This window comes from Colius striatus, chromosome 26 (genome assembly GCF_028858725.1).
Source record: "Colius striatus isolate bColStr4 chromosome 26, bColStr4.1.hap1, whole genome shotgun sequence".
NCBI classification, from domain to species: domain Eukaryota; kingdom Metazoa; phylum Chordata; class Aves; order Coliiformes; family Coliidae; genus Colius; species Colius striatus.
In genome coordinates this window covers 3,943,059-3,965,640 of record NC_084784.1, presented here as the reverse complement: position 1 = coordinate 3,965,640, position 22,582 = coordinate 3,943,059, and the positions used below count along the sequence as shown (strand labels likewise).

Below are 22,582 nucleotides of genomic sequence, written 5' to 3'. Positions count from 1 at the left end.
CACTTCAGGGCAGTAGGAAATTTTGGGGCTGTCTGTTAATGTTTTGTGAGCTGGTTAATCAGGGAAAAGAAGCAAACCCAAACCCAAACGAATAAATTGAGGTTTGAACCCAAAGCCAGCGGAGCCGCACGGCCGCAGCGACGAGCAGGGGCGGTGAAAGTGCTTTTTTTCCCAGGGTTTAGGTAAAAAGAGAAAAAAAATCCCCAAACAACCCAAAAAAGGGAAGAGAGACTGGTGAAAATGAGGCGTGAGAGTGGCTTTTTTCAGGGCGTGTATGCAAATACCTGCTCTTGGGTGCTGAGGTGCAGCGCAGAATCCTGCCCAAGGGCCACACACTGCTGGGCCCCGGTGCTGATGGACAGTTTGGGATTGTCCCAGCATGACATTTAATGCTCACAAGGGTTAAGCCTATAATCCCTAAAAGAAAACCAAACCCCAGACCCATGTGGGAGCTGCCTTTGGACTCTCGCTGGTGACACGGCTCTTGCAGTGTCACCGCTTCTGCCCCCCCTGCAAGTGATTCACCGAATCCGCCCCACAAGGTGCTGTTTTGGCACGGGGAAGAGCAGAGTCTCACCCTGCTTTTTGCCAGACATTTGCATGTCATGAAGGAACCGAAACCCGGGGGCCGAACCTTTGGCCAAAATGGGGTGCCAGAGGCAGTAAGGGGTGTGGTGGGACGCGTGCCCACGGCCTTAGCTCCGCGTTGGGCGCCTGCGCGGTGACTTGCCCTGGCAAAGCATGGCCCAGCAGGAGACCTATGGCAACTGGCTGGGTCCCTACCCAGCACAACCCAAGCGGCTGGTGAGACAAGCAGGTGAGACGGGGAGAAATCCCCCCCTTCCCTTCTCCGTGTCCTCGGCGGGTTGTTTTGGGACCGGCGATTGTCTCGGTGAAGCGCGGTGGCATTTGAGGCTGCCGGCACAGGGAGAGGGGCAAAATGCCTTCGGGGTGGCTGGGAATCACGCGGGTCCTGCTCTGTGCTCAAGGTTTGGCCCCAATTTCAAGTGTCAGCACCATGCTGAGCCTTAAAGATGCATCAGCAGCTTCCTGGCTGGCGGCAGAGGGGTCAGGAGACGCGCTTGTGGTTTCGAGGAGCTTCCCCTTATCCCCAGTGCTCTCTTCCTTTTTTTCTGGACAGGAATTTACTCTGTCGCTGGGAGAATGACACCTGTGGGGGACTTCAGACCCGGTAAGTTGTCAGTTTTTCACCTTCTCAGGCTCTTTTTTTTGGTGGATGAAAAGCAGAACTCCCCGAGGTGCCTTCCTGGGGCCAAGCTGGGCTTTATGTTCAGCTCTGTTGATCAAATGTGTTGGTGCTTCTCCACAAGTATGGGTTCTCTCAGGTCACATAAAATAGCCCCCGAAATGTCCTGCAAATCCACATTTTGGGGCCGTCCTCTCTCTCAGAGCCCGTCTTTGCAGCTTGGCAGGTTCTGATTGTATCTCCTCCTGCCGTACAGAGCTTCAGACCTCAGTGGAATTGTTTGGATTTGCAGCTGAGGGGAGAGTTCAGCCCTGAAAACGTGGACAAATGTTGTTGTGTTTTAATATGATTTGAGAAAAGGGTGTGAAAGTCTTGCTGGACGTGATTTACTGAAGGGGAAAGGGGACTTGAATCTTTTTTTAACACTTTCTTAAGCGTCCAGATGATTATTAACAGACAGGATTCCTAGTTGGCCTAAACCCCTTGATTTTTCACCCCTTTTTTCCCTCTTGACTAGCATCCTCAGACAGCTTTGAGGATGATTATGACGATGTCTCCCTGTCAGAGTTGGATTGTGGCCACAAGCCACCACCAACCAGTGAAGATCTACAGAGCCAGAGGAGCAAAGGAGGCACAGGTAGCACCCTCTTCCTCTCCCTGCACTGCCTGTGCTGTCAAGGACTTCTACCAGGGCAGGATTTGGCCTTAGAATACCCCCAAAACATCCCCTCCAGTGACTTTCTCCTTCCCACAACAGGGGTTTACATCCTGGCAGGAAAACCAGCATCTCCAAATCCTTCCCAAAAAGGTGAGACACTGACCAACGTTGTTATCCCAATGCCAGAGTCCCCTGCTGAATCCAGACCCAGGAAATTGGGATTTCTCCTCGATTTCTCCCACATTCCTCTCTGCAGGTGACCCAGAGCCCAGAGGCGAGCGGGGACGGAGCCGCAGGTCGGCGTCAGTGGCCGTCCTCTACGTGCTGGTTGCGCTGAGCTTCATTGCGTGGGGGCTGCTCTTCACACTGGCCACGATGAAGCGTGAGTGTCCCCTGAAGGGTCTCTGCGAGGCCGGGAAGCAGCTGGTTTAGCTACAAAAACCCCAAAAGCTCATTTTCACTGTTAAAGACAGCGTGTGGCTTGTGCCCCCAGTGTCCAAGCACATGGAACTGTGGCTAAAGCCCGTCTGTCGTCGTGACCTGGTTTGAATTCCACTTTGGGCTGTGAATTCTAGGGTTTTGTCACCAAATTTCCATGCAGTGTGCTGCCTCCTCCTGCTGCCTCCTCCTGCTGTTTGCTACTGGATATAAATCCAGAGTGAATCCACTCAGCCCCCAGGAAGTACAGGACGTGCTGTTTCTGAGCCAAGCTTTAGTAAAGTTTAGGTAGACGCCACCCATGCTGTGATGCTTGAAAAAGCCAGAAATCTGGCAAATTCAGATGCTGCTCATGGTTCCTCAGTACGATCTGGCTGAGTTTGTCCTTTCATTTTCCTCTCAGAGATGGAAATCATGGCGGAGTTAAAGCTCTTGAGGGCAAACGACTCGGAGAATGAAGGCAGCGGTAGGTCCTCACACACTCATCCCCATGGTGAAGTGTGACAGACACACTAAGTTTTGGGTGTTTGTCTTTTTTTCTGTCACCAGTTTTGCCTTTTGTTGTAAATTAAGAGGCTAAGGGGAGGGGGGAAGGTCTTTGAGCAGCTCCTGGTTCTTCATCTGTTAACAAAGCAATGCTGCCTTTGACAGACTTGTTTCTGATTCCCACCAGGAACGACACTGAGGGTAGTGGCATAGAGCAGATGCAGTTGAGCTCATGTCCCAGTCCTGAAGGAATTAGCTCCAAAGGAGTGTAAATAGGAGCAAATCAGCCCTTGGCATTTGTCCTGATTAGGATCTTACTGGGTGGTGGGAACCCACCCCCATTATCTCTCTTAAAGGTTAGAGGACGGGAAAGGCATAAATCCAACAGAAAATTCTGCAAGAAGTTAAACATAATGAACCTCAAACAGTAACTGCAGCCAACTGAGTGATTAATGGAATTACTTTACAAGTGACATTGCAGCAAAATGTCACCCAAAGAGGAAGAAAGTTCCCGTCACGCAGCAAAGCTGGTGCAAGAGGCTTTGAGGCTTGAGATTTCTGTGTGGGGAAAAAAGTCATAATTCCTGAGGGGACAGAGCTCAAGGTTTGGGTAAACCAAAGTGGAGTGGAAGGAAGATGAGGAGAGGGGGGCTGGAGCTGACCCTGTTGTGCCCCCCAGTGCAGCAGAAACTGTGGGAGACGCAGCGGGAGCAGATGCGGATGCGCAGCAGGATGCACCAGTACTACGAGGAGCTGCAGGACATCACAGGTAAAGCCACTGAGCTGGTGATCGCTCCTTGATGTACCCCAGGAGAGAAAAACCTCCTGGTTTTACCCCAGAAAAACCCCACAGTGGTCTAAAGGGTGGAAAATTGGAGGGATTTAGACCAATTTTGAAGTGCTGTCTGTCTGGGGAAGCTGTGGAGGTGCCCCAGAAAAAACTCTGGGGTTTTTCTGCTTGTCCTTGCAGCACTGATCTGCAGATCTGACCTGGACAGCAAGAAGTGCTCAGCTGGCTGGAAGATCTTTGAGAAAAGCTGCTACTCCTTCTCGACAGAGACCACAAGCTGGCGGGACGCGAAGGAGATCTGCACCGACCAGGGCGCTCACCTGGTCGTCATCAACTCAGACCTGGAGCAGGTCAGGGGAAAAGTCTCGGCTTCCTGCCTTCTGTTGTGCTCAAAAGAACCCTTTTCTAGGAAAATTCTCACTCTGGCAAACACAGGAACTCTAAACCCCATTATAGGGGGGCTCAAATTAAACAAGATTGGCCTCCCATCCCATTTTGGGGGCTCAAATTAACCAGAGTTGGCCTCTCTCCCTGCTCTTGTAGAACTTCCTGCGGGAGAACATGAACAGCAGCAGCACGTACTGGCTGGGAGTGACGGATGAGCAGGAGGAGGGCAACTGGGTCTGGACCAACGGGGAACACAGCAGTATCAGGTGAAAGTTCTTGAGAATTCCTCCCAGAATGGAAAATAGTAAAAAAATAGTTAGGGGAAAAAAAAGTGAAGCCAACTCAGCGAAATTTGGGGGTTTTTGGTGGTTTTCCCTACACAGAACCATAGAGTGGTGGGGTTGGAAGGGACCTTTAGACATCATCCAGTCCAAACATCACAACATTGGGGTATCTTCAGTAAAGGAAACAGTGTTGAGTGTCTTTGCCCCTCGGGATTTCTGGAGTCGTGCTGCTGCTGCAGGGCTCCTCTTTATCTCTCTTTTCCTTTCCCTGTTCCTGCAGCTACTGGAACACCTGGAAGGAGAAAAGGGACAAGGACCAGAAGGACTGCGGCAGCATCGGCCCCGACGGCATCTGGAACGACGACAGATGTTCCCACTCCCACCACTGGATCTGTGAAAGGTCCTGGAATTGCTGATGGCAGCTTTTATCTCTTCCCCTCTCCCTCCCTACAAGTTTCCAGACTATTTCCAAGGAACATGGACATTTCAGACACGGGGTGGATGAGCTCAGGCAGCTCCCTGAGCATCTGCATGCTCCACACTCCCAGCTTTTTGCCTCTTAATGACATTCAGATCCTTCTAAAACCCACTGAAATCTCAGCCCAAACCAAGCAAAACATGGGATTTTCAATTAAAATAACTAGTGTGCAATGGATAAACTCCCCTCAGCAGCACAGAAGTGATTCTTTTCCTCAGCATCACTGAAGCCCCCTTTCTCACCCTCCCTCTGCTGCCACGTCTCTGTCTCTGCTGCTCAACTCTTACAAACCGCAATTTCAGTCATTTGTTTTTTTTTTTTTTTGTCCCATTTTCCAAGGATTCTTGTTTCTGTATTTCTCCTTCCCCCCACCCCCCCAGTGCCAGCCTCCCACTGCCACAAATTCCCCCCCCCCCCATTCTCTCCTCATTCACCCATCTCTTCATTTCATAGAATCACAGAATGGTGGGTTGGAAGGGACCTTTAGGGATCATCCAGCACAACCCCCTGCAGAAGCAGCTCCCACCTAGATCAGGGCACACAGGAACGTGTCCAGGGGGGTCTTGAAGCCCCCCAAGGAAGAAGCCTCCACACCCTCCCTGGGCAGTCTGGCACAGGGCTCCCTCACCTCACACTGAAACACTTTCTCCTTAAGTGGAACTGTTTGTGCTCCAGCTTCATCCCATCAGCCCTTGTCCTGTCACCAGATACAACAGAAATAAGGGATGTCCCAAGCTCCTGACACCCACCAGTGAGATATTAGTAACTGTCAATGAGCTCCCCCCTCAGTCTCTGCTCCAGACTGAGCAGCCCCAGGTCCCTCATCAGGAAGATGCTCCAGACTGAACAGCCCCAGTTCCCGCATCTTTTCCTCGTATGAAAGATGCTCCATTCCCCTGATCATCTCGGTGGCCCTGCACTGGCCTCTCTGCAGCAGTTCCCTGTCCCTCTGCAGCTGAGGAGCCCAGAACTGGACACAGGACTCCAGATGAGGCCTCCCCAGGGCAGAGCAGAGGGGGAGCAGAACCTCCCTGACCTGCTGCCCACACTCTGTTGCTTCCCCCAGGCTGCCATTGGCCTCTTGCGCACGAGGGCATGTTGCTGCTCATGGGCAGTTTATCATCACCCAGCACTGCCAGGTCTGTCTCTGCAGAGCTGCTCTCCAGCAGGTCAATCCCCAGCCTGTGCTGGTGCAGGGGGTTGTTCCTTCCCAGCTGCAGGACTCTGCCCTTGCCCTTGTTGAACCTCAGCAGGTTCCTCTGTACCCAACTCTGCAGCCGGTCGAGATCCTGCTGACTGGCAGCTCAGGCTCTGGGCAATCAGCCAGTACTCCCAGTTTCGTGCCAGCAGGGAACTTGCTGAGGGTCCCTCTGTCCCGTCACCCAGGTGGTTGATGTTGAACCAGAGTGGCCCCAGAGCCCATCCCTGTGGAACTGCCCTGGCCACAGCCCTCACACCGGGCTCTGTGGCACTGCTCACCCCGCTCTGGGCTCTGTCACTCAGCCAGCTCTCGATTCACCTCACTTCCACTCATCCACTCCACTGCCTGAGCTTTCTGATGAGGATGCTGTGGGAGAGTGTCAAAAGCCTTGCTGAAGCCAAGGCAGATGACATCTGCTGCTCTCTCCTCATCCAGCCAGCTGGGGGCTTGGGGATTTTTCCCCCTGAAATGCTGTTTGGGGTTCTTTTTGCCCCAAAGAAATAAACCAGCCCAGCCAAACTCACTCCAGGGGCTGAAAATGGGTTGAGTCGAAGTAATCACGTTTAAATCTGCTGTGATCTTACAAAGCTGAACCATGTCACACAAGGGATGTTTCAGGGAACTGTGTCAGGGGTTTGCCAGGGTTACTGCTGCTCGGAATCCAGATCTCACCGAGGGCTCCAGGTGATGAAACTCCTGCCTGGGGTTAAAAATTACCAGTGAGAGGCCCCCTCTGGGCCCAAAGAGGGGACTCAGCCGTTCCCAGGAACGATCAATGGGGAAAGCAGCCACATCACAAAGGTGAAGGTGACTTTTCAACTGGCTTTGGCTGTTTTTCAGCAAAACCCTTGACCTGGATCTCCTGCTCCTGATCAGTTTGATGATTTGATCCAAATCTGTTGATTTAACCAGTTTCTAGCGGGAAAGTGGAGGCTGGGAGGGGACTGGGGTGGAGAGGAGAGTGCAGGGACTCTGGTCACTGCAGGGAGGGAGACTGGGGGCTACTGGGAGCTACTGGGAGCGCCCTTGGGGACACAGACTGGGGGTACTGGGAGCTCTGGTGCTGAGGACACGCCCCAGTTCCAGCTCTCGAATGGTCCTGGGGGCACTGGGAGGGCACTGGGACAGAGACACAGCCCAGTCGCGGCACTGGGGGGCGCTGGGAGGGTGTTGGAGGGAGGGAACGTGCCCACGTCCCACGGCTTCGTGCCGCCATCGCTCATCTCTCCTCTGGAACCTTTTCCGCTTCCCTCAGCACCCCATTGGCTGAGCCGCACTGCCAATCTCAGCTCCCAGCCAACCACCAGGCTTATCTGGAAAGCGGGGCTCACCCATTGGCCGGTGCCGCCGCCATTCAACCCGCCCCGCCACACGATAGGCACAGCCCCCTTGCTCCTGCCTCCCTGGCGCTTGTAGCAGAAAGTCACACACCATTGGGTACCGCTTCCTGTCAATCAAGAGCGAGCAGGAGCCTGATTGGCCTCTGTGGGAGGAGGGCGGGGCTCGGGCTGCAGGCCGCTGGCGGGGAGCGGCTATGATGGCGGCGGCTTCCCGAGGCCTGTTCCGGCCCCGGCCCCGGCCCCGGCGCCCCCGCACCCGCACCCGCGGCCTCGCCCCGAGCGGCCCCGGACACCCCCCAGGACGCGCCGCGTCCAGCCGCGCTCAGCCGCCAGCCTGTTCCTTTAATCAGCTTTGGGTTTAGCGCACAAAGCCCCGCCCGAGCCGCGGGGTGAAGGCGGCGTGAGAACGGCGCGGAGGGGAAAGCGTGAGGGGAGCGGTTCCTGCGGGAACTCTGCGGCCGCTGGGGGCTGGGAGCGGGGCAGAGCGGCCGCGGCGCGCTGGGGAAACGGCCTCGCGCGGGAAGGAAGCCCAAAGTCGGTGCTTGTGTGGGAAAGTGGTAGGAATGTGTGAAGGAAACGCTGATCCGTGGGGAAGGGATGGAAACGGCGGTGGGAATGGGCTGTGCCGTGGAAGGCGGCTCAGCCTCGGGGAAAGACGCCGGGAACGGGTTGTTCCTTGGAGAAAAACGCTGGGAATTGGTTGTTTATTGGAGAAAAACGCTGGAAATGGGTCAGGGATGCAGGAACACGCAGGGAATGGGTCGTTTCTTGGGCAAAGCGCTGCAATAAGGGTCAGATGTGAAAGCGCTGGCAAGTGGCGGCTCTGCAGGAGAGCGCTGGCTGCAGCTCAGACCCACGGGGGGGAAAAGGGCAACAACCAAGATGTTCTGCAGAGAAAAAACCCCGTGAGGGAGTGAGAGCAGCGGGAAATGGGGGAGGAGGGGTTTGGGGCTGCAGGAAGGGGTTGGATGTGCTGGGAACAGGTTGGTCCCGGGGGCACCGCCGTCACTTGTCCCATGTGCAGCCCTCGGCGCTGTGGCTGTGCGGCCTCTCCCTTTCCTGAGGGAGCAAATAAACACACGACATGAGGCAGAAATGGGGCAGAAAGAGGTTCTGGTGGTTTCTTGCCGGACCCCTGAGGACCTGAGGGGACCCAGGGCTCCAGGCAGCCTCCCCCCCGACCAGATTCTGGACCCAGCACCACACCGAGCGCTAGACGTTGGGGGTCCCGCAGGGCCCCAGCGCTTGGAGTCCCGTTACCGTGACGTAGCTGATCTGGATCTCGGTGGTGGGCGTCTCGTGGGGTTGTGCTCGTTGCCCCAGTGCCCGAAGCCAGCGCCGGTACAGCTCCATCACCTGCGGGGAGACCCCGGTCCTGAGCGTCCTGGCCCCTGCTGCGGCCTCGCGCCCCCCCGCGCCGTACCTGCTGGTTGAGGACGCAGTGCACGAGGAAGATGAAGGCTCCCTGCAGGCTGTTGACGATGGTGAAGATGAAGGCCACCACGATGTTGTCCCCCTGTGCCTGCAGCAGGCCCAGGCCCCACGTGCAGCCCAGGATGCAGATGTGTGCCAGCGCCTTGAACGTCATCAACCTGACAGAACACTCCTTTTGCCCTTTTTCCCCTCAAACCCCATCCCAAGTGTTCTCCCTCCCACCCCAAAAAAAACCCCAACACACTTGTCGGGGTGCACAAACCCACCGGGTGTGTTTCAGAGCCGTAATGTTGGCGTTGAGAGAGGAGAGTTTGTCCCGCAGCATCCAGAGGGTGGTGAGGAAAAAGAGCAAATTGACCTTAGCAGGAAAATGAACAAAAAACACCCATAATTGAGCAAAAGTGGGTCCATGGGGTGTCAGTTTGGGGTGGGAACCCATTGGTGGTGCAGAGCTGTGCGCTGTGGAGCGGCCATCACCGAGCACACCCGTCCCACGCGATGCTCGCTTAGTCCTGCTCTGAACACATGTGTGAGTTGGCTCTGTGTGCAGATCTCCAAGATGTGGGGTTTGTAGGGGATGAGCTGTGGCCACCATTGTAAATTTGGGGTGGAAAAGGAACTAACGGTGGGAAAAAAAGTCCCCATATTTGGTGCAGGGTGGTGCAGCCTCTGCTGTGTGCGCCCGGCCCGTGGAGCGCCGGCCTTGTGCTGCTCTGCAGGGTAAATCTACACTGGCTCTGGTTTTTATCCCCAGCTTTTCCCCACCCTGCTCCTTCCAGCAGCAACACCCACCAGGATGATGACACAGACGGGCCCCAGGAAGCTCCAGATGAAACCTCCCTCCATGCTCAGCCAGCAGCTAGAAAAGGGAAGTGACCCCCAAACCTCTTTGGTGGCAGGAAAATCCCTGCGCCCGGGAGCTGTGGCAGCTTGGTTTGGGGGCAGTTTGGGCAGAAGGCACCACGTTCCCCATCGGGGTCAGGGGAGTGTCCACAGCCCGGGGCTGGTGGGACTCACTACTGCTCTGTGCCGTAGCCGTCAGGGTGTGTGGCAGCCGAGGTGGCCACCACAATGGCCGGCGCACCGTAGCCCACGGGGTAGATGTATCTCTTCCTGAAGCGACTGGTGCTGGTGTAGTTGAGGACACTCAGGTTCCTGACGGTGAGGAAGAGGTGCAAACCCTCCAGGAGCATCCAGGCAAAGCAAGCGAGGAAGAGGTAGTGGAGGCAACCCGCTGTGATGGCACACACCAGCTGCATGAGGGACAAGGAGGCCGTGATGGGCTTTGCAGTGCCGCAGCAGTGTGGCACGGCGAGGTGGCGGCACCTCCAGCACTTGGAGACGTCCCACACAGCCCAGCATGGTCTGGAGGAACCTTCAGGAGCCCCTGAAGGTGCCAGGGTGATGCCGAAGGAGCCCCTGAAGGTCTCCAGGTGCCCCCGAGCAGCCCATACCCGGTTGTTGGTGCGGTGCACAGCCACGAGGAAGAGGAGGTCGGCGAGGAAGAGGCAGGTGCTGAGCTGCAGGTGGAGGGTGACGCTGAGGCTCCCGAGCGAGCGGCACAGGAGGAAGGTGCCGATGGCGAGGAAGAGGCAGAGCAGCGATAGCGACAGCCCCACGTAGGTCACCACGGTCAGCGCGACGCTGTCCTGTGGGCGACACCCCACACGTGATGCCCTGCGCGTCCCCGCTGGCCCCGGCCCCGTGCCGCTGTGCTCTCACCGTGACGGGGCGCGTGGCCACGAGGACGGCGAAGGTGGAGAAGTGCGAGCAGGCGCAGGTGGAGCTCAGCGGGTCCCCTCCAACGCGGCTGCAGCCCGAGGCCGTCCAGTGGCTCCGGGCGCCTGTCGCCTGCCAGGACACGCAGCGCGGCTCCTGGCGCAGCCGCAGCGCCTGCCCGGCGCCGCCACATACCCACATTGGCACCGGCAGTGGGGGCACTGGCAGTGGGGGTGCGGGGGTCCCCCCAACTCCCCCAGCCCCACCATGAGGTGCCGCAGGGTGACGTTGAAGGGGACGCCGAAGGTGGCTCCGGGTTGCCCCACAGTGCCGCCAACCACGCCGGAGTTGAGCCGCTCCCGGCGCGTCTCTGTGATGCCCCCCAGGAGCTCCTCTGGCTCCCTGTAGACGATGAAGGCCACTGCAGGCGTTCCTGCCCAAAGAACTGAGTCAGAAAAACAGCCCAAAAGCACCAAATCTGGGTTTTGTGAGCGTTCTTTTGGCAGTCAGGGTGGCGGCCGTACCTGTCCGGGCACTGCGCACCACTTCCTGACAGCTGATGGTCAGGTTCTGCTCACCCACTGCTAGCACCAGCATGGGCTCAGGACAGCGGTCAGGCACCACCTGCACCGTGGCCTCTTATTTGAGGCGAAAAAAGCCTTTTTTTGTGGTGATTTTTTGCCTACCCTGGCTGCCACTGAGCTCTTGCAGAGCCCAGGGAATGCATGGTGGCACCCTGCTGGTTCTTGGCTGCTTTAAGGGTTTGCAGTGCCTTTTTGGGGGCCTGCAGGGATTGGAGGGGAACTGGGGGGCACCCACAGATGCTGGCGTACCCATGGTGCTGGTGGTGAAGTTTTGGGGGTGGGAGGCGGGGTCTTTGAGGGCCGCCTGCAGCACAAGGGCTTCGGTGCTCTGCAGCAGGAGCTCGGTGGCTGCCGTGGGGTTGGCGTGGAGACCTTTGAGGGCCTGGAGCTGCTCCAGGGTGCTCTGAAGCAGGGACATGAGTCTGTGGGGTGGGCAGGGATGCAGGGGAGGGATTCGGGGGGGGATGAAGGGGGTGGTGGGGATGGACACATGCAGGGCGAGGGCAGGGGTTTGGACACCGGGACACACACGTGTCCGGGGTTGCCCGTGGGACAGACACGTGACGCCCCGGCACACGTGTGCACATCCCCAGGGCACCTGCAGGTTGTCCTCGGTGGGCTGGGCGCAGGTGGCCGTCAGGAGCTCCTGGATGGCCAGGATCCATCTGCAGGTGGCCACCACCGGACTCTGAGGCACAGGGATGTCAGCATCCATCCCTCTCCCTCCCTCCGTGTCTCCCCCCTCTTTACCCCACTCTCCCTTTGCCCCTCGCCCCAAACCGCACCTTGGGGTCCCCGCACACCCTCCTGGCCTCCTCCAGGACAGGGATCGCACAGGTGGGCTCCGGAGCGGGGCCAGAAGCTGTGGATTTGGGGTGGTTTGGGGCCTTTTGGAGGTGGGAGTATGTGTCCCCCATCCTGCCCGTGCAGTTCAGGGCACGGGGGGGCTCAGCACTCTCAGAATGGGGAAGTAAAGGGTGGGACGTGGTCAGAGTGGGGTGTTGCCTCCCTTACCCTGGCAGGAGATGGTTGAGGAGTTTTGGGGGGTGGGGACCATGCCAGGGGGACACCCACAAACCCAGAGGCCCTCCTGGGGTCCCCCTGTTCCCTGATCCAGACAGCAACTGTTCAGGGAGCAGAATTGGGAACCGCAGGACACTGCAGGGGGGAGACAGAAACTGGGGAGAAGGGGAAGCAGGGGGACCAGACCCAGATCTGAGCCTGATCCTCCCAGATTTCCCCTTGTGACCTCCAGGTTCTCCCCCAGCCCCCCAAAATACCCCATCAGTCCTCCCCCTCTCCCCTTCACAACTCCCGTCAATCCCACTCACGTCTCTGGTCACTTTCAGTGGGGGGAAGGTGGCTGAGGAGGTGGCACAGTGCTGGAGAGACACACAGGGGGACATCAGGACTCCATGAAATGCCCCCCGAACCAACTCCCCCATAGGGCTCAACCCTACTTTTGGGAGCCAAACCCATCTTTTGGGGGGCAAACCCCATTATCAGTGCTCAAGCCCCTCATTTTGGGGTTTGACACCCCCATCCCAACTCCAGAAGCTCTGGTTTGGTGCAATTTCAGGCCGTTTTGGGCTACTTTGCACTGCAGCTCTTACAGGCCTGACCTACTTCTGTTCCTGCCTCAGTTTCCTTTTTTCTCTTTTTTTTCCCCCCAAGAACACACCCCGGGGGGAAAGCAAGGAGGAGGGAGGGAGTGAGGGGACACAACTCACCCCACAGACAGGCAGCAAAGCCGGGACACTCCATGGCAGGAGCCAGGACAGATGACACAGTGGCCCCACAGCACCAATGGCAGAGGGGAAGTGACACCGGACAGCCCCAAAACCACCCGGCAGCCCCCAAAACCGCTTCCTTCTCCCACCCACTCCTCCCTCCAGCCCCGCGGTGTGGGCTGAGGCCTGAGGCTGCTCACAACACCTCACACCGGTGACGGGGCTCCATGACCCCGACCTCATCCCTGCCCAGACATCGGGGTCCCTCCCCATGGATCTGACGCTGCGCCTCAGCCTTGTCCCTCATTTATTGTCCCTCTCGGGCAGGAAGAGGCATAAATTAACTTATTGGGGAGCGAGGGGGCTGTGGCCTCTGGGAGGCGGCCAGGGGTGATGGGGCAGGAGGCCGGGGGTGAGATGTGGGGGTCCGCAGTCAGCAGTACTCCGAGTAATCCTCCTCCACGTAGTTTGCGGGGAACCACCCAACCTAAGAGAGGAACAGACCAGTTGGGGGAAGCAGCAGGAGAGCTGGGGGTGGCGAGGGGAGGTGCAGAAGGCGCCCTACCCGTCCGTAGATCTCCCCCTTCCACCAGCCGGGGTGCCCCTTCTTGCTGAGCACACGGACGATGTCGCCCTCGCGCAGCGTCAGCTCCGTCCGGTCCCGCGCGCAGAAGTCGTAACGGGCCTTGGCCGAGCCAAAGCTGCGCACGGCTCCTGGGCAGGGGTGGGCGCGTGGACACAGCCCTCAGGTCACCCTCCTCCTCCTCCTCCATCCCACCTCAGCCCTCAGGTTACCTCCCTCCTCCTCTTCCTCCTCCATCCCACGTCCTCCCCAATGGGGCAACACACCAGCCTCACCCCAGCACCACCAATGGACCCCACCATCCCCATCCCGTCCTCACCCACCATGAGGGACCTGACCACCTCACCACCTCCACTCCACCACCCTGCAGGTCCTACCAGGTGGCCGGGGACTCGCCCGGCTCTCGGGCTCCTTGAAGGGCACCACGAGCGCCGTGTCAAGGGCTTTGAAACAATCCTTGAGCGAGTTGCGCTGGTAGAACTCCACCAGCTCCTGTGGATGACGCGGTCAAGCCCCGAGGCCACCGCCAGCCCTCAACCCCAGTGCGAGGGAGACCCAGAGATCTGGGTTGAGCGGAGGTGGGGCAGAGGAGGGTTGTCCAGCGCTCACCACCAGCCCCTTGAACGCCTTCTTCTCCGTGACGCGGTAGAGCCCCTCCGCTGTCATCACCTTGATGTGCTTCACCTCCCCGTGGTACCTGGGCAGGGGGCACATGGTGGGGTGGGCTGGGGCCCCACTTCTCCCACTTTGTGTCCGTCCCCAGAGATGTCCCTGCTCCCTACTTGATGCTGATGGCGAACTCGCCGGCGTCCTTCACCCGCTGCCGCACCAGGAACGCGCCATCGGAGCGAGGTGCCAGGAGCTGCTCGGCTTCCCCCCGCTCCATGGGGCCAGCATACCTGGGCAGTATGGGGTGGGGGTCCTGAGCACCCCGAAAAACAACAGCCCCTGCCCCTCCCCAGGGCAGTTTGTAGGGATCTGGGGAGCGGGGGATGGAGTTTGGGGCTATGGGGCAGCCTGGGGGGACACCAGGAGGGTTGGAGGCCACTGGAGAACGATTTGGGGGGCCCTGTAGTCTACAGAGTGACCTTGGAGGAGAATTTGGAGTGGACTGGACTCCAGGAGAACTGGGGGAATTACAGAAGGGATTTTGGGGGCCTGAGGAGCTGTGAGGTAACTGCAGGAAGGAAGGGAGGACTCCAGGAAGGAATCTGGGAGGCCTTTGAGGACATAGAGTGACACCAGGAAGGATGAGGCAACCCTGAGGGAAGAATGGAGAGGTCCCAAGGGGCTGTGGGAGTCCAGAGGAGGATTTGGGGGGTCCCAGGGGGGCTGCAACACTGACCAGGGGTAGACGGAGAGATCTGGCAGTGGCACCTGAGGGAGAGAGGTGGAGCTGAGGACAAGAGGGGCCAGAAGGTGACTCCTCTGAGATGCTCCTATATTCTACAGACACTCCCCACAAGTCCCAGGACACTCCCAATGTCTTGGGGGCACCAGGGGGAGTGTGGGGGCTCCTGGGGACTTTCGGGGGTCCCTGTACTCACGCAGATGAAGGGTCGCACGGCAGCACAGGGGAACCAGCCCAGGTCACCGTTGACCACATTCCTGCCCTGAGGTTGAAGGGCCATGGGGTCAGGGGGACTGTGGGGGTCCTGCTGGAAGGATCCCCAGGGCCTGGCCCCATCATGGGCTTCTTTCCCAGTCTCACCATCGGGGTCCAGCTCAACCATGACTCCCCAACTCATGGTGGGGGTCCAGTTTGGCCCATCATAGCCATGGACCTGGGGGGCTCTCCAAGACCACCCTGAGGGTCCATTCCAGCCTCCACTCCCATAGCAGAGCCACGTCCCGCCACGGACCCCACCGTGGGGTCCCATCCCCACCTGCCACCAGAGCTGCTCGGCCTCGGCCACAGTGACCTCCAGGACGTCGCCGGGGCTGAGGCGCAGGGCAGGGCCCAGCCCCCCCGGGGGCGGGGGGATGCCACCGTAGGACTGACTCGCCTCCATCTTGGGCAGCCCTGCAAGGAGGGCACACGGCAGGGGGTGTGAACACCGACACCCCCTCTGCCCCTCACAAACATGGACCCATGCGGCCGGGCCCCCCACGTTGTCCTCACCCAGGTCTCCTCGCTTCTTATCAGGGCCCGCACGCTGAGACTTGTTCTGGGGAGCAGCAAGATCCAAATCAATACCAGAGGGCAGGACCTGGTCCCCCGGAGCCTCCCCGCTCCCAAATTCAGGGCATCTCAGCCCCTTTGATGCATTTTCCTCTTACCTTCCTGGTGCCAGAGCCTGAATCTGTAGGGTGAAGAGGAAAGGCTCGTTACCTGCACGTTGGGCATGTCGTGTCCCCAGCCCATGCTGCCCTGCTGCCCCCCCTGCTCCCGGCGCCGCCGCTCACCGGCGCTGCCTTTGCCGCAGGTCCCCATCCGTCCCAGACACTCCTTGTGCGCCGGGGCCCGGCACCGGCTGCAGCGGTAGCCCTGGTAGAAGGTGCCCCTGGGAGGACATCAGCACATGGTGGGGAACATGGAGTCGTGGTCAGCGTCGGGGGACACTCCTGTCAATCTACCTGCCTCAGCTCACCAGGACCCACCTGATCTTTGACCCACCTTGGCCTTGGGCTCCCCAGGCCTTGACCCACCGAGTCCTTGACCCTTGTCGGCCTTGGCTGTGGCAGGATCAATGTGCCTCAGTTCTCCTACACAGAGACTGACCCGTCTTGGCCTTGGCTCACCCAGGACTCAACTTACCCGATCCTTTATCAACTCAGACCTTGACCCACCCAAGGTCTGACTCACCTTAGCCTGAACTCACCCACACCTTGACCCATGAAGACCTCACACCTCCTGTTGTCCCCTTGGGTTAGTGAGGGAGTAATCCTACAGTCCTACCTCAGCAGCATATGGCAGGCTCTGCAGGACGTGGTGTCCTCGAAGGAGAACATCTGGAAGTCGTGCCCATCAGCCAGGGCATGCTCAGGGAAGATGTTGGAGCTGACGGGAGATGGAAGGACCTGTGTCTGGTGGGGGTGACTTGGTCCCAACAGGACCACTCACCCCTTGTGGGGCAGGACCCCCACCCGTGGGGTCAGAGACACCTACAGGGCCATCTCAAACTGCTCCAGCCACTTCTTCTTCAGCTCACGGGTCTTGAAGAAGAGCTCGTAGCCTTGCAGCCCGGCCGTGTCGATGAGCACAAAAGTGTGAGTCCACTGTGGGCACATGGGTGGGGGGCTCAGCAGACCCCAATGCCTTGGACCACCAGGCTCCTGGGTGTCCACTAAGGACCTGGACACTTGGGTCTGTCAAGGACCCAGGTTCTTGGGGCCGCCAGGAGCCACCTGGGCTCACTGGGACCGGCAATCTGGGTCTCCAGGTACCTTCTTGCCGTCACGGGGGCCGAGGCCACCGTCCCGCAGTTGGTGGCTCTGCAGGTCCACGATGTCCTTGGCCTCGTAGGAGTCCCCACGGCGCTTGCAGATGATCAGGGCCTTGTCCAGGAGGAAACCGTACCTGGGGACAGGGATGGGGGTGGCACTGAGTTCCTGGGGCTGTGGGGTGTCACCTGTTCTGTGTCAGGGGTGTCCCTGAAGTGGCCCTGTAGGCATTGTTGTGGGGATCCCCACTTTGCCCTGTCCCCGTGATGTCTCTATGGTGTCTCTCCTGTCCCCATGGGGGTGTCCAGGTCCTTGTGCTGTCCCCAGGGCTGTTCTGTCTCCATGCTGCCCTTTGCCTAGTCCCACCTGTCCACCTTGGAGCGTCGCTCGGTGCTGCAGACCTTCAGCTCTCCATCGATCTTGGGGCGCCCAAACTGTGCCAGGGACTGTGGCTGTGTGGACAGGGGGGAGACGTGGGGGGATTTGGGGGGAACACAGGGGCACCCCAGGGGTGCCGAAGAGGTTTGGGGGCCCATGAGGTCCCCACCTGGTTGTGGAGGCAGAGGTGGGAGGATTGGGGAGGATCTGGGGGGTGTAGGAGGAGCTGGAGCAGGTTTGGGCAGAGGGGGCACAGGGTGGTTGGGAGGTCCCAGGGGAAGTTTGGAGGGTTCCAGGGGAGGTTTGAGGGGTCAGGGAGGGGCCGGGGGTGTCCCCACCATGTTGTGGAGGCAGAGCTGGATGCTCGTGAGCTGTTTCAGGGTCTCGTTGTCCCTTTTGACCTCATTCACACACTGTGCCAGGTCCTGGGGGCACCAGTCAGACACCTTCAAACTTCCAGGTACCCCCAAACCCCCAGATACTCCCCAGTGCTCTCCAGCTCTCGCCCCTTAAATACTCCTCCAACCCCAAAGACCCCCTCAGGAACCCCAATTTGCTCCCCAAGACCCCTAAAACTCCCCCTGGAAACCCTTGGGGCCCCCAGGATTCCCCCAAGACCACCTGGATCATTCCAACTCCCTCCCCCTCCCCAGCCCATTAAGAACCTCCAGGGTCCCTCCAGACCCCTCAGGATCCCCCCAAGGCCCCCCCAACACCCTGTGCTCCCCATAAAATTCCACGGGATCCCTCCAGACCCCCCAAGATCCCCTCAAGAGCCTCTGGGATTCCCCCAGGACCCCTCCAAGCCACCCCAGGAGCCCCTTAGGAGCCCTCAAACTCCCTGCAAACCTCCCCAGCCTCTCCCAAGACGCCCCTAGGATTCCTCCCAGATCCCTCCAACCCTCTGACACCCGGCCAAGACCCCCCCGGGACCCACTTTCATAGCATCCAGGGCCACCCGCAGCCTTTCCCTCTCAGTCGGTTCTGGGGTCAGCTTCACCAGTTCCTGGGGGTCAGGGGTCAGGGCTGACATCCCTCCCAAAAGAAGGGACCCAGGTGTGTCCCAGGTGTCCCCCCACTCCCCAGGGGACCTGGGATCGTCCCGGGAGCGCAGACCTGGAGCAGGAGGTGGTACTTGAGCACGCGCTGCATCGGCACCATCAGGAGGTCCCGGAGGGAGAAGCGGCCGTTGTTGGCTCGTTGGGAGCACTCCTGGGGGTCACAGGGGTTGCAGAGGTCACGGGGGTTCACGGGGACTTGGAGGGTCTTGGGAGTCACAGGGGTTCGTGGGAATTCATGGTCAGAGGGGGACTGAGGGAGTCAGAGGGATCGTGGTGGGGTGTCAGGGGTCCCGAGGGATGCGGGGCACATAGCGGGTCCTGGGGGCAGCTGAGGGAATTGGGGAGGGGGTTTGGGGGAAGTAGTAGGGTGTCAGGGGTCCTGTGGAGGGGACTCAGGCAGCCAGGTCAAGCTGTGCTTTCCTGCAGAGGTTGGGGGTGGGGCTGGAGTGTTTGGGGGGAATCAGAAGGTTTGGGGAGGATCAGGGGGCTCGGGGGGGATGGGGGAAACCCACCTGCAGCTTCATGCGGAGGTCGGTGTTGGTGGAGAGCTGGTCGAGGCGCCGGGCGGCCGTTTCCACCTGGCTGCAGTAGCGGCCGTACAGGAGGAACCTTTGAGGGCATGGAAACATCAAATCCACCCAAACCAACCCATAAACCTGCCCCAGACTGGGGCAGAATGGGAGGTGATGCCAGACTGGGCAGCAGAGACAGAATGGCCCCAGAACGGGCCTGGAATTGGAGCCAAAACAGGGAGAATTGACTCCAAACTGGGCCAGAAGCTGGACCCAAGTTGGAGAAGATTGGAGCTGATAACAGACCCAAAATGGACAGATTTGACCCCCAAATGGACCAGAACTGGTACCAAAAATGGACAGAACGGAACCCAAAAGGGACCTGAAATTCTACCTCCAATAGATCCAAAATTGGCCCTAAAATGGACCCTAAAATGGGTCTCCCCAGCTCATCACCCGTTGCCCTCCAGGCCCCCACCATGTCTCCCCTCAGACCTTCCTAGGGCCCCCAGTGTCCCCCAGGACCCTCCTCCCCAGACCCCCTGTTACCTCTCCTTGTAGGCAAGGAAAAGGGGGGGCAGCCCGCGCCCCCCCCCCTCCTCCCAGTGCCCCCCGCAGCTCCCCCAGGAACAGCCGGTGCAGCTGCAACAGCTCCTGTGGGACACGACACGGGGGGTCACCCACTGAAAGAGGGGACACCCCCCCGCCAGTTCATCAAATGCTATGGGGACTTGGAGCAGCAGGAGGGGTTACTGGGAGCACTGGGATGTTAGTGGGCATTTCTGGGAGCAGCAGGAGGGTTACTGGGAGCACTGGGATGTTAGTGGTCATTTCTGGGAGCAGCAGGAGGGTTACTGGGAGCACTGGGATGTTAGTGGGCATTTCTGGGAGCAGCAGGAGTGGTTACTGGGAGCACTGGGGGTTACTGGGGGCACCTCGATGTTGATGAAGATATTCTCCAGGTCTTGGGGCTGCAGAAAGTGCCGCAGCGGACGCAGGAAGTGCTGTGGACGCTGAGGTTACTGGGAGCACTGGGAAGGGCTCCTGAGGACACTGGGGACCTTGTCCCAGTGTCCACATCCCCCCCATCACCATCTGTGTCCCACATCCCCCGGTTGACCCAGGTTCCCCCATAACCCCATGTCCCTCCATGTTCCAGATGTCCCCATATCCTCCATCCCTTGTGCCCCCATGTCCCCCCCATGTCCCCCACATGTCCCACGTCCTCCGATGTCCCCAAATTCCCCCCTGTCCCCCTCTGTCCCTAGTGTCCCCACCTGGCAGATGGCCTCCAGGGTCTCGGTGTACCTCTCCTCTGTCTGTCTCAGCTCCTGGAGGCAGCAGAGCCTCCGGTCCACCTCCACCTTCTGTGGGGACAGCGGCACACAAGTGTATGGGGAGGGGGACACCCGGGGGTCCTGAGGGAGGATGCGACACCCAGGTGGCCAGGGACAGGTGACCCACCATAGCCGAGGGGGCTTCCACCCTCATCAGGTCTTCGTAGATGTCGTCACCGTCGTCCCCTTCAGCTTCAACGCAGTCGTAGAGGTCGTCGTCCTCCTCAGCCGTGTCGCTGCATGGGGACAGCTCAGATAGCCCCTCACACCCCCGGCGTTCCCAGTACCCTCCAGTGCCCCCCTTATGCCCCTTGGCAACTCCTAATTCAACCAGATCCTCCGTAAGACCCTCTGGAACCCCCTAACCCCCTCTCTAAGACCCCCCCAACCTGCCCACTCACTCGATGAGGTCAGAGAGGCCGCTGTAGATGTCGTCGTCCCCAACACAGTCCTCGGTAGGGAAAGGCCTGGTGGGGAGAACATAGCCCGGATACCTGGGTGTCTTGTGGACAGGACACACGGGACCCCTGGGACAGGACACTTGCATCCCTTGGGGTGAGGACCCGGGTGCCTGAGTCCTCTGCGCTCACGTGAAGCCTTTGCTCTGGGCGATGGGGGTCCAGGAGAGTGTTGAGAGGGTGTCAATCACCTGGGGACAGACAGGGGATGTCGGGGTGGGAGCTGGATGCCTGGGTCCCTCCCCGGGTCTGACCTGGATGCCCAGGTCCCACCTTGCCGAAATCTTGGACGTCAAAGAGGTCAAAGGCTCCGAAGAGACGGTGCTTCGGGAGCCCGAACTTGTCGGCGCAGGCGGTCAGGAAGGTGCGGATGTTCCTCAGGCACAGGAACTGCGGCGGCACCGTGTCACTCACTGGCACCATCCCCCTGTCAGCACCCCACTGTCACCCCCACCCTCCCTGCCGCTACCAGCATTGCCCTGCCATTACCAGCATTGCCCTCTCACGCTGGGCCTGCTGTTGCCACGTACCATCATCCCCACTGGAGCCGGCTCCTCCCCCCTTTTCGGGGCAATTACCCCCCATTACCCCACCCTGGGCAGTTCCACACCCCACACCGAGCGGGTCTTTGCCCCTGGTGCACCTGTGACATCTGGGGCCGGGGACAGATGTCGCGGGGGGGCACGGCGCAGGGCAGGAGGGCGTTGAGGAGATGGCAGAGCAGCACCCCGTCCCGCAGTGCCTGCGCCAGGTCCCACACTTGCCCCCCAGGGCTGCTCGCCCGGTGTCCTGCGGGGAGGACCCGAGCCGCCACGAGCCAGTGGGCACATTGCCGCCATGCCTCCATGGCCCCTGCCAGCTGCGGGGAGACAACACAGAGGGTGTTGAAGGAGGGAATGACGGAGATAAATCCTGGTGGGACAGCTTTTGGGGCAGGAGCAGCAGAAAATGAGTGAGTTTCCTGCAGCGCAACCACTTCTGGGGAGGAGCTGATGGAGATGAGCTGATGGAGGTGAGGAGCTGGTGGAACCACTTCTGATGAGGAGCCGATGGAGATGAGGCCCTGCTGGAACCACGTCTGGGGACGAGCTGACGAGGCCCGGTCTGAGGAGCAACTGGTGGAGATCGGTCTTGGCAGGGCTGCTTCTGGAGAGGAGAAGCAGAAGATGAGTTCCTGCAATGCAACCGCGTCTCGGGAGGCTTTGGTGAGACCACATCCAGTGAGGAGTTGATGGAGGTGAGTATTTGGCCTCTTCTGGGCAGATTCCCACAGCAAGGGAAGGGTCTTTTCCCGCCAAGAACCAGCACGTCTGGGGAGGAGCGGCGGCGGCAGGGCTGCGGCGCAGCCGAGGGCTGTGAGAAGTGTCTGGCGTTGGTCTCCTTCCCGTCGCTGCTGCCGCACCTGGAGAAGCCCGAGCGCCGACGAGCTCCTTCCAGCCAGTGCAGCCCGTGTGGGGAGGGCCCGGTGGCCTCGGGGTGCCCCCAGCGCGCGGCGGGGCCCGGCAGGTCCGTGGGGGTGCCGGAAGCCGTCGGTGCTGCGCCTGCGCCCTGGGGTGCCGTGGTGGCTAATGGGAAGGGTGCTGTGGCTCCCGGATGCCGGGGTCCTTCCTGCCCTGGGGCCCGTGGCCAGGGACGCGATGACGGCCCTGGGGACCCCTGTGGTCGTGGCTTGTGGTGGCAGATGGGGGGCCCAAGAGAGGGCTTGGGCGCCCAGGACCTGCGCTGACTGAGTCCAAGTCCCGTGAGGGACCCAGGGATCTGAGTCCCATCGAGGGTCTGGGAGGGGACCCAGGTGTCAGGGAGGGTCCAGGAGGGGACACGGGGATCTGAGTCCAGGAGAGGACCCGGGTGTTGGGGGATCAGGGAGGAACTCAGGTGTCTGGGCCCAGGCTTCCGGGTTCCACCAAGTATCTAGGAAGGGTCTCAGGTGTCAGAGGGTGGTCCAGGAGGGGACTTGAGGGGTCAAAGGGTCTTGTCAACCCCCATCTCCTAAGCCAGAAGGGGTTGTGCGTGTTCCCTGGTGTGACCTCCGCCTTTCCTGTCACTCCCCTCCCTCTGGTGTCCCTCCCCCCTCTCTGTGCCGTGTTGCAACTCCTGGTGGCCCCCTGCCAGCTGCCTTCCCCGAAATGAGGA

The 22,582-nt window shown here is 59.8% G+C and overlaps 3 protein-coding genes across 3 annotated transcripts; 1 reads left to right on the top strand and 2 right to left on the bottom strand.

Annotated features, from left to right (window-relative positions):
- Positions 1–47: 47 nt before the first annotated feature.
- Positions 48–4,892, top strand: LOC104563356 (CD209 antigen-like protein C). Its single transcript, XM_062015583.1, has 10 exons — positions 48–817; positions 1,142–1,192; positions 1,725–1,844; positions 1,965–2,015; positions 2,122–2,247; positions 2,707–2,769; positions 3,469–3,558; positions 3,760–3,929; positions 4,123–4,232; positions 4,531–4,892. Exons 1-10 carry the CDS (start codon positions 742–744, stop codon positions 4,664–4,666), a joined length of 993 nt encoding a protein of 330 aa, XP_061871567.1. The 5' UTR covers positions 48–741; the 3' UTR covers positions 4,667–4,892.
- Positions 4,893–8,386: 3,494 nt separating this feature from the next.
- On the bottom strand, positions 8,387–12,791 carry LOC104560604 (adhesion G protein-coupled receptor E3-like). Its single transcript, XM_062015338.1, has 15 exons — positions 12,737–12,791; positions 12,338–12,388; positions 12,021–12,164; positions 11,792–11,868; positions 11,605–11,694; positions 11,256–11,409; positions 10,947–11,060; positions 10,689–10,855; positions 10,426–10,596; positions 10,158–10,352; positions 9,721–9,956; positions 9,496–9,562; positions 8,970–9,061; positions 8,693–8,861; positions 8,387–8,625 (listed from the first exon to the last, which is right to left on the bottom strand). Exons 1-15 carry the CDS (start codon positions 12,768–12,770, stop codon positions 8,482–8,484), a joined length of 1,905 nt encoding a protein of 634 aa, XP_061871322.1. The 5' UTR covers positions 12,771–12,791; the 3' UTR covers positions 8,387–8,481.
- A 235-nt stretch (positions 12,792–13,026) lies between these two features.
- On the bottom strand, positions 13,027–21,979 carry LOC104560476 (proto-oncogene vav-like). The gene is given in 28 exon segments (XM_062015350.1): positions 13,027–13,223; positions 13,302–13,450; positions 13,697–13,811; positions 13,929–14,016; positions 14,102–14,218; positions 14,665–14,696; positions 14,867–14,932; positions 15,206–15,342; positions 15,442–15,487; positions 15,600–15,622; positions 15,726–15,823; positions 16,219–16,320; positions 16,429–16,538; positions 16,707–16,839; positions 17,070–17,155; positions 17,420–17,506; positions 18,019–18,087; positions 18,198–18,293; positions 18,655–18,751; positions 19,204–19,238; positions 19,240–19,308; positions 19,590–19,658; positions 19,932–20,021; positions 20,119–20,227; positions 20,393–20,458; positions 20,582–20,640; positions 20,723–20,839; positions 21,093–21,979. Coding segments are annotated over 28 exon segments (2,523 nt in total). The 5' UTR covers positions 21,297–21,979; the 3' UTR covers positions 13,027–13,169.
- Between the last annotated feature and the right edge of the window lie 603 nt (positions 21,980–22,582).